Source organism: Pithys albifrons, chromosome 2 (assembly GCF_047495875.1).
Source record: "Pithys albifrons albifrons isolate INPA30051 chromosome 2, PitAlb_v1, whole genome shotgun sequence".
NCBI lineage: Eukaryota > Metazoa > Chordata > Aves > Passeriformes > Thamnophilidae > Pithys > Pithys albifrons.
Window position 1 is genome coordinate 65,983,735 of NC_092459.1, and position 11,032 is coordinate 65,994,766.

Below are 11,032 nucleotides of genomic sequence, written 5' to 3' on the forward strand. Positions count from 1 at the left end.
ATTGCTTTTTTACTCAAATTGCCATGGGCACTATGATTTCCATCCCAGTCTCCTGATAATTTCTACTCTGAATCATTAAGTATGATAAGTAGCAAGCCTTGGCAAGCATCCAAATGTCTATTTCTAAAGAATTAGCACTCAGAAACCATAACACAAACGTAATTATTGTGCTTCCACGGTTACAAACAAAGCCAAACAAAGCCAAACATCTATTTTCAACACATCAGGGTCTGCTTCCCTCAGTGCAGCTCTAAAGAGTAAGAAAGTAAAATAAATTTCAGTTAAATAATTGCTCTCTACTTCCTATCCACCCCTCCAGTCTCCAAACATCCTCTAACCTAGGCTCTAAAACAAAGAAAAACAAATGTCTCATTATATAAACATAAGTTATGTTTGAAAATCTATTTCCCTGCTCACCAATAATGATTAGGAAAACATTCCTTGGTGAAAAAAAGGTCATGTGTCATCACTTTCCAAAGCTTTCACTTGAAAGTTAAAAATAGTAGTAGTAATTAAAATCAACCAAACAAATGACTAAAACAAAAAACCCCAAAACAAATTTTAAACAAAACAAAACAAAAAACCAATGCAAAGAACCAAAACAAAACAAACAAAAAAAACCCCAAAACAAAATAACAACCAAATGAAAAGCATTAGCTAAGAGCTTGTAGAGCCACTACTTCACCAGTCAGATTAGGTTTCCCAGGCAAGCAGTTCTGCTGCCCAGGGAAAAGCAGCATGATTAAGGCAGTGACAGCATATTCAGCCTTGGTGTTCCCAATTTAATATCCACAGGCTACAGGCAACTGGCATGTCTGAGAAGGGTTGATCGTACTTGCATCATATGTCTATAATAAACTGTAATGACCTGCAAGCTGCTCTCTCCCCTCACTGATAAGACAGGAGATTCAAATATATAGCTGAGAGGGATATTAATCTTATGGCAAGATCTAAAGAGAAACCTAATTCTCACCAATTTCAAAAGGATTCTTGTCCTCTTCTTGCCCCCATGGTATGAATGAGCAGCCCCGAGACCTTTGCAAGCCCTGGCTTCAAAACTTACTGGTCCAAAAATACTGCAGCACATAAAGAGGACAGGGGGACCTTCCCCTGACACTCAATACTTCACAAAAGGCAATCCACACAGAAAGGGCTGCAAATATCTTCAGAAGTTATCTGCCCTGAATAACAATGTAGTAGCTTATTTTGGTAAGTGTGTTCATACACACTCATGTGAGCAAACAGACTGGCTATTCACCTCCTTGGCTGCAGTTGCAACAATGGAAACACAGGGCTTGCTCTCACACCGCTGCAACTTAGAACAGTGCTCACAGGGGGTCAGCAGCTGGTGCAAAGTCACAACTTCCAAGAAAAACCATACAGCAAAATTGTTTGTTGAGACCCAGATGAAAATGTAAACTCTTACATCTTACCTGAAAACTTGCCTTTGCACAGAGGGACAGCTATGAAAACAAAAGGACCATCAGTGCTCTTCTTGAATAGATTACAGGAGCCAGAAGCTAACAATAAGCAAGCCCTTTCACATGAAGCTAAGGAAACAACAAAGAAGAGCTTTCTTAAGTGCTCAAGTGCTCAAAATTTACATCCAAACCCCAGTGGTGATTATCATACATAACCCACTCAAATAACTTCAATAACTCCAGATTTTTGCTAGACACAAAAGACGTCAGAAATACTCTCTTGTTAAAAATATGTGAATTTAAATAATGGGATCAGAAGAAGAGGATGGGGGAGAAAGGTACAATTACCAAATGGAAAGAGAGGGCAGAAAAGGATATCAAAAAAAAATAAGAAAAATAAATGTGTTCCTCTTTTTCTTTTTAACCATTATAGTTTCAAGCTTTTGTGTCAGAACAATCCTAGGATCTTATTTGATCTGTTCAACCATTTTACAGTGTTCCCATCAAAAATCATGCCAAAATCAAGTCCCTCTATTATACCTTCATCATATAGTCTACAAATTTTGGTAACAGAGACCTGTACTTAACTAACAAATTAAGAACATCCACTTACTGTCACAGCTGATTTTGACATGTACTACTGAGTTCAAAATAATTTTATCAGGAATAAGTGCAGTAGTGCTAGCACAGATGTTAATTAATCTCAGATCCTTTACTAGAATTTAGAGAGCACAGAAAAACCAGAGCGCCTTTCTTTTCCCCACAGAGCTTTAAGCATTGAAGGTTCTGTATGAGTTACTTTTGCTACAGAGTCTCCTTTTCTGGCAACCTTCAATGTTTATCGTTCTTTGTAAAACTCTAAGCAAAAGCAATCTTCCTCCTCCCTAATTTTGTATGAAAACATGAGAACCAGTGCAACAACCACTTTTGTTCCTTGTGACAGCCAGAATTCTTTTTGGCCAAGTACTCTGACAGAGAACAAAGTGCTTGCCATTCACTTCAGGTGAACAAAGCTTGAAGAAACTGTATTTTTATGTTCCTTGTTGCAAATCAAGTCTAAGCAGTACCACTGGAAACAAGAAATAAGTAATTTGGTTATAGTCTCCTGGACATGAAGCCTTCTATATGACAACACATCTAAAAACTGAGGCCCTTTGATGAGGCTCTGGAAACCAATTACAGCGATAACTCCTGAAGTAAAACTGCACAGAGACTGTGACAGTGAACAGTGGTGACACCTTTGAAAGAAAAGCAGCTGGACCACTGACTTTGCCTCAGTCTACACAGGAGCTCCCTTCTAACACTACCTGCCTTATCTCTTTGACAGAGTGAAAATCCCTCCACAACAAAAGGATTCATCAAAAGCATCTTTACCCTTTCAGTATTTCTGTGGCAATGACCACTACAATAACTGAGAATAACATATTCTGTTCCACATTTATCTTCAAAATGTCATTTGGACAAAAGGGGATTAAACACAGGCAATTAACACACAATTTGTTCAATGTCACATGAAGTCTGTCAGGGTAGGGAACTGAAGCATCCCTCATCTCCACAAGCCCAAGTGGAACATTCCATTTAACCACTAGACTTATTCTCTCAGAGGTATATATAACACGGTCCCATATAACCCAGAAGTAAACCAAACCCAAACAAATAAATGTTTGAAAAAGCAGTAGTAATACTCCCTGGCATCAGAAACTGAATTAAACCTTTAAAATCCCTTGTAAAATGACAAAGTTGACAATATGAAAATGAAATATGTACTCAACTGCATATCTGCAACTTCTGATTTACAGACTGGAGTCTGATTTGAAAGTAGAAAATACATCCCTGAATAAATGCTGTCCACTTTTCTAAATATATTTAGAATATTATCACAACACATTCATACAATTTCAAGCATCTTTTCTAGGACTTCACTGTACAGAGTGTTTCTGGCCAGCCAGCATAATGTAGTCCAGAGACCACTTAATCTTTTTGAAAGGAAAAGGCTTGAGTTTTATGACCTTGGTCATAAAATGAGGTGCATTCTGGTTCTCAGTAGAGTATTCCTTGACAGCACCATGTGTTAAGGGAAAGCTTTGTTAATCTTACAATCAGACAAGCTGTGCATGATGAGTAGTTTTTTAACAAAAGCTTCTTGGAGATGAGGCACCTCTCTTATCTTCCAAAAAAGCTCACTTATAACTTGAGAGTTTAGCAATCTAAATGAAAATCCAAACATATTTCAGCTAAAAGATAATAGGTATGACTTTCACAATAGCAAAATGAGGATGTCCAAATAGGACAGAAAAGCTAATTAAGGAAGATACAGCTACATACTTGCCATTTTGGTTCAGGCCATCTCTTTTCAAGGCTTTTAGGAAGCACCATCTAAACTCACCTTTCAGTTATTTACAATGTTACTGAATTTCAAAATGTAATAAATTCCAAGTGTAATGCAACTAAATAATCCACTGAAAAGTAAAAAAAAATCTAAATGCTTCAGAATACAGAAAAGCTCTTTTGAGAACACTACACATTCCTGAGAACAATAAGAAAAAAATATGTCAATAAGGACTTAACCAGGGCCTTGTTAAAAGTATATTCATCTCAGAAGTGGGTATTGTGTCACCACACAGGAGATCTCACAGACCTGACTGTCTTTCCTTGTGTGTGTTTCTCTTACTCACATACCTAAACGGCCTTCAAAACTGTAACGGAGTCATGATCCATTTGCAAAACAAAACTGGATGAGACAACCCTTTCTGGCCATGAAAAAACAGCCTGCTGTCTACCTGCAAAAATACAGCATGCTATTTGCTTCTATTATTTAGAAAACTTGCCCTGCAGAATTCTGTGCTTTATGTCATTTTAGATATAAATGCAGTATAACCAGAATAAACAACAAACAAACAAAAAACCCCAAAACCAAATCCTCCTCTGAAAAAACCTTCAGCTGTTTCTCCCCCTTCTACAGTTTATAAATAAAATTTGTATACAAACTCTGACAGTGGTTTTGATTGTTTGCTTTGGTTAGTCAGTTTTGCTTTCTCCCATTAACATGTTAAGAAAGGAACAAAAAAATCAGATGGTCAAAAAAAAGAAAACAAAAACAAACAAACAAACAAAACCCCAAACACAACACCCTACCAAAACAAAACCAATTCATACCACCTTTATTTAAATAAGAAGTTTCACTTCCATTTAGTTTTAAATATCCAGGAGACTTTTGTTACAGCCTCCCCAAGTACTCAGATTTCTTTCTTCGTCTATTATGGTTATATTCATCTATGTGTCAAAATAAACTTAACTGTTGTTGTGACAACTTGAAGCCTTCTGAGCCCATCTGGCCAAAATACCTGAGAGCTTCCAGTGAGCGAGTGAGAGTTGGGAACAATGTAGCGACACTTGAGGAACACAACTGGCCATTTAGGTCTCTTGTCTTGCATAGGAAACCACAGCACAGACAACTTTCATATGCAATCAAACCAGTGTACTCACTGGCAGGCTCCTGAGGAGTTCAACAGGGGAAATGCTTTAATTAACATGAACAAGTTTGCACAGCAAAGATGAAAATAATTTCTATTTTTATTGGCCATTAAAGAGTTGCTACAAGCCCGTGAAAATGCTCTTTTCTGTAATTTGAAGGATGTATGTATCAGAAGCCAAAGCAGGGAATAATAAAGCAGTACAAAGCCACCACAGTTGCAGGGGAATGGAGTCCCTAGCGCATTCCCCAAAAGCCACTGGCCCATCCAAGATTTACGATTTCTGTCTTAGTCATCTAAGGGAAGACTCTTCTCACTTTCTCCCACTGCTGGAGTTGGTTTTCAATTGGCAAGCCAGGATTACCTTGGCAGAATCATCAAGCAAGACCTCATTTCTGCAAATCCCAGTACTCCAGTTTATTACTGGAAAGCCTGGCAGTTTTTAAACTTAGCTGGTTTGGGGAGCTCATAGATGGCCCAGGACTGGTATGCAACCCCATACAGCAAATTTAAGCCTACTGGTAACAGATGTGCTTTAAGTATCTCCCACAGATTCTTCAGAAATAACGTACTAATATCCATGCCCCTGCCAACTTCACCCTGAAAACCAGGACTCTAGATCCCTCCTCACGGGATGGGTACAGAGTGAAACTTGAGCAGTGTTATCGTGAACCACATACAGAACAGGCAGCAGAAACCATTAGCTTTCCACAGACCTTTCTGTACTTCAAACTATTATAAGCTTGAAGTCAGAACAGGATAAGCAACAAAGCACAGCCTTGTATCTACTACTCCATTCTCATTTGCTACAGATGACTCTGGTACAAAAGAGAAGAGATAGTGATGAGAAGTGGAAATACTGAATACAGCTACTGTCTACTCTATAAACTGCAATAATGTTTTTCCAAGATTCTCTCCACTCAATGTGGCAATCAAGCAAAAAGGGAGACACAAAACACTAGAAAACCTGATCTGGGAGGAAAAAAATTACTAATAATCTGAATATTCTGAAAACACACTCATCTCCCTATCCACCAATGGGAAGTTCATAGAACTAGCAAACTTTCATACTTCACTCCTTTGCAAATAAATTTATAACTCCACAGCATATGACACAGGACTCAGAAAGAGATGAAAGCTTTTCAACCCCAATGTTTTCACACTGCCTTGATTTGCTTTTATGCACACACCTGCCTGATGCAGGTGTGATTTCTATCCTGACCACTATTGAAGTCTTGTGTCATTACTTAGGAACTTCTTTTCAAGTTCTGAAGTAAAAAAATTCCAAGCATTGCCTCCACAGTAACATAACTAACCATGAGCAATGCACTGAAACTTGCAAATGCAAATAAAAACTCCAGAGTCAGACAAGATGACCCCTCTTTACACTGTTGAGGCCACAAAGTAATTAAACAGAGAAATCAATATTCCCTTTAGGATACTCCTTCTTGGTTCTTGTAGATTTAAATACAATGAGGGCAACTGCAAAATTCACACACTGCAAATGTGGTTTGCAAACTAACTGCTCATTTTTTGTTTGGGGATTTAACTTTTAACACCATAAACTGTGGATTAGAAGGACTGCAAGGGAATAGTTTCTTGGACACTGGATCTGTGGCTTCAGGGGGGAAAAAGTTTATTTTTTTTAATGTTATGAAACTTGACTAGCCCAACTGTTGTGTAAAACACAAACGTACATGTAGGGCTTTGGTAGTTGGCAGGACTGGATGTCCAATACCTATTCCTCCAAGCTTCTATTAGCTCTCTGGAAGACAAGAAACCTAATGGTCACAAAAAAATTGTTCATAATATGCAAACTTTCTCAAGTGGATACCTCAAAGAGTATGTACCACCATGTAAAACTTTTACTGAATTAAAAAAAAAAATATTCAGCAATTGCACCCACATGGATCAACTCTGACCTCCCAAGTGAAACTGCAGACCAAGGAAATGTAAAGTCACTTTAGAAAGTTGCATGCAAGCAGGCACCTTAGTACCCAGAGTTTGTTCCACTTGTCTGCAGAGGCAGCAGCACAGCTTGCTTAGTGGGTACTAGGACACCAGTCACAAGGACTCTGCTTCTCTCTCAGCCGCTGGCCTGGTGCAGGATGTTAGGCAAGTCCCTGCCTCCTTAACATCCTAGGTCACTAAGACACAAAGGAAATTCCTATACTAATTGATATAACAAGTACAGAAATTAATTAACAGAGATTAATAGATCTGTCTAGTTTCTCCTGAGAGAATCCTACACTTCAAAAGAACCCCAAACCATTTTCAAATTAGACTGCACTCCTTCCCCAGAGGCTCATCACATTTAGGCATACACAACAAAGGCTTCTCTGCACTTGCTGAGCACCTCACAAAAATTATCATGACCCATTCTCCAAAACACAGTGGTTTCCAAGCCTTTCATGTGCAGGCCTCAGAAGATGTTCCAGCAGACACGCAACTGCTGGCTAGAGTGGTTAGGGTAGTAGATCCTAGTTTTATTTCCTGTATCCCTCAAAAGCCATCAAAAGGCCACAAAGTGGGCTGAGTAACCCTGTGTTTCCTGCAGTCTGTTCCCACCCAAGCTAAGCAAAATTTACCTTTGATGAAAATTAAAATTTTAAAAATTGACAAAAACTTTTCTCTGAAAGCCAGAGATCTGTGTTTAATTCCATTAACAACCTCAATCAATTGTAAGCAAAATCTTCTTCTGCCTTGATAGAAGGGTCAGTTGGGCTTGTTTAGTCTAGGGAAAACTGAGAGGGGATCTCATGGATGCATGTAAGTATCTTAAAGGCAGGGGTCAAGAGGATGGTGCCAGACTGCTCAGAGGTGCCCAGCGACAGGATGAGGAGCAGCAGCCATAAACTAAAATATAAGAAGTTCCACCTCAAAACAAGGAAGAACTTCTTTACATTGAGGGTGGATGAGCACTGGAACAGGCTACCCAGGGAGGCCATGGAGTCTCCCTCTGTGGAGGCATTCAAAAACCACCTGGATGCCTTCCAGTGTCACCTGCTCTTGGTGACCCTGCCTTGGGAGGAGCAGTGGACTAAATTATCTCCACAATTCTCTTCCAACCCTAGCAATTCCATGATTCTGTAGTGGAAAATTCGTCAGTTTCTTCTCCAGTGCAGGAATTTCTTCCTAATGGTTACATTAAAGGAAGAAAATAAGTAATTAAATCTCAAGCCAAAATTATTGTTGTGTTTGTGAAGTAATATTCAAAGCATTTCTTCTTCTCATGTATACACCTGAATTTTCACTGACTGTTTACAGCAGAATCACAGAATAATATGGTTTGGAAGAGACTTCTGTTCTGGTTTCCCCCAATGAAACAGAGACAATTAACTTGGGTTGTTTAGGGACTAGTCCAACTGAGTTCTGAGTATCTGCAAGGACATTCCAACCTCCCTGGGTAGCCTGTTACAATGTTTGGCTACTCTCACGCTGAAATTTTTTTTCCTAGTATCTGATTGGAATTTCCCTTGTTGCAACTTGTGTCTGTTGCCTTTTGTTGTATTGCCTCTCCATAGCCTCTCATCAGTTAACTGGAGACATGGAGTAGTTTTCCTGTAAAGCAACACACAGAGAGGTGCATTCTCAAGAGGTTCATAAAATACATACACACAGAAAAGGATTTTCAGCTTATTTTTCTGAAATACAAGAATTGTAATTTTGTTTGCAACCAAACACTATCTCTAATGGCTTGTCCTTCTGCAGCATGTACCACCAAAGACTTACCTTAAGAGACAAGTAAAACAGAGTAGCTAATGTGTTAAGGGACCTTATAGACCATTTAGTTCCAACCTCTCTGCAATGGGCAGGGAACACCTTTCAGTAGACCAGGTTGCTCAAAGCCTCATTCAACCTGGCCTTGAACACCACTAGAGATGGGGCATTCGCAGCTTCTCTGGATAACCTGTTCCAGTGCCTCACCACTCTCATACTGAAGAATTTCTTCCTAATAGGTAAACTAAGCCTATCCTCGTTCAGTTTAAAGTCACTCCTCCGTGTACTACTACCTTCTGCAATAGTTCTGCCAGTCTGAGGGACTTACACGATCTCACGATACACTGTTTCACCCAACTTTCCTCTACTCTGTCAAACAGGGAAGCAACATTTAGCGATGTCGAAACTGGACACAAACTAAAGCCACGCGAAAACTTGCGGTCAGCATGAGGATGAGAACTGCAGGCCACAGTGCGGGGCCTCTACCTGCTCCATCACCGGGGCACCTCCTTCGGGATTGCGCAGACTTGTGTCAAAGCACCAGAGCGAGCTCGAGTGTTTGAGCGCTGCTGCGCTGACCCTGCTAGCACACCCTTCCCTCCAGAAGCAAACCTGCTGCACAAGGATGGATGCTTGGTTCACAAAGTGTATGTTTGAATTAGGAGGGTCGGAAGGTTTGTTTGTTGGTTGGTTGGATTTTTACACACAGCATTATCTGCTATAGGGCACCTGTACCCCGTTCCTCCTCTCCGGGGCACAGCGCCGGGCGAGAAGGCGCTGACAGCTCCGGGCGGCTGCGCCCGAGCTCCCCCCGGTACGCTGCGCTCAGCTCAGCCGCCGCCTCGGACAGACCTGGTGGCGAGAGGAGACGGCAGAGCGCACTGCCACGGGGACCGGGCAGACAAAGAGCCGCCCTCGGGAGCAGAGCGCTCTCAGGTCTGAGAAAGTCTCGAGGGGACTCTGCTCTCGCCAGCGTGAACTTCTGGGAGGGCGCGCCCCCCAGCTGGGCTCTCGGGGCCAGTCCCACTCCCGTGTCAGATCCCACCGCCCCGCCTGTCCACCCCGCCTGGGCAGCCCCAGCCTCTCGCCGCCCTAGCCCGGGCTGCCCCCCGGCCATGTCCCCGCCGCCGAGCGAGGCCCCAGCACAGCTGCCACGGAGGGTGAGGAGGATCCGCAACAAGTCCCCGCCGTCCTTACCCAGATAGTGCCGCAGGTCCAGCAGAAAGTGCGGGGGGCCCCCGTTGAGCTGGTAGAAGAGCGAGCCCAAACAGAAGAGCAGCAGGGCGGCCATGCAGAAGCCGTAGTCGCGCAGCGAGAGGAAGGGCAGCAGCGAGAGGGGCCGCCGCCTCTTCAAGCCCCCGCCCTGGCTCGCGCCCCCTCCCGCCGCCGCTGCCGCCGCCGCGGGGGGCCGGGACACCGGGTAGTCCCCGCCGCCGTGCTGCTGCTTCTTCTTCATCCTCCCCTTCGCCGCCGCCGGCTCACGCAGCCCGCCGAGGGAAGCGCATCCTCCATCCGCCTGCCCGGCTCCGGCTGACCGCGGCGGGGAAAGTTCCCGGCAGCTCAGGGGACGCGTCCCGTTCCCATTGCCGGCTGCCCCCGGCTCCGCGGCAGGCGAGAGTCCCCGGCGCTGCGGCGGCGGCTGCTGCTGCTGCTGCTGCGGAGCGCCCCTAAGGGGAGGGGAAGAAGGTGGTCACCATCCCGCTCCCTGGGGCTCCTCTCCTCCTCCGCCGCCGCTCTCGCTCCCTCTCTCCACTCGGCCTCTCGCCCCGGTGTCAAGTTACAGCCAGCGCTCCGCAGCCGGCCGCCTCCAACTCACGGCCGACCAGTGCGCGCCGCCCGGCCCCGCCGCCTCCGCCCGCCCCGGCCCCGCCGCCCCCGCCCACCCCGGCCCCGCCGGCCCCGCCGGCCCCGATCTCCGCCGTGCGCCCGTGGCCTCCGCACGAGCGACCCCTGCGGGCACCGCCGCCGCCCCACCCCGACACACCTGCCCAGGCCAGCCGGGAACCGACATTGCCGTAATGGAGCCAAGTCTACCGCAGCATTAAGATCCGCTGCCTTTATAGTCGAGTAACATCGCTCGTGAGCGAGAAGCGGAACCAGTCTCCTCCGTGCAGCTTTGCTGCGGTCATTAGAGCGGAGCTGCTGGCTGCTATGGACAAGGCTTTAGACAAGTACAGAAATTACAAAACATTGCTTATGCAGCCTTAATTTGATCCCCTTGTACATACGGCTTACAATATAGCCTCCAATTACTCAATCATGCTGTTTTTCCTAGACAGCCACTTCCAACCCTGTGACTGGCAGGTGAATGGAGTTCATTCAGCACTGAGCTGTCTAATAGCTTCATCCTCTTTAGACAACATATGTCCTTGATATGTCCTGATGGCTTATTTGGAGCTATTCCTGTTCTTGAGCATT

General features: G+C 43.9%; 1 protein-coding gene across 2 annotated transcripts in view; it reads right to left on the minus strand.

Annotated features, from left to right (window-relative positions):
* Nucleotides 1–10,425, minus strand: part of UST (uronyl 2-sulfotransferase) — a 159,878-nt gene extending 149,453 nt beyond the window's left edge. For both annotated transcript variants that reach the window (XM_071549353.1, XM_071549354.1), the window contains exon 1: nt 9,812–10,425. In XM_071549353.1, the coding sequence (XP_071405454.1) occupies nt 9,812–10,070 (259 nt within the window). In that variant the 5' untranslated portion in view covers nt 10,071–10,425. The remainder of the gene's footprint in view (nt 1–9,811) is intronic.
* Between the last annotated feature and the right edge of the window lie 607 nt (nt 10,426–11,032).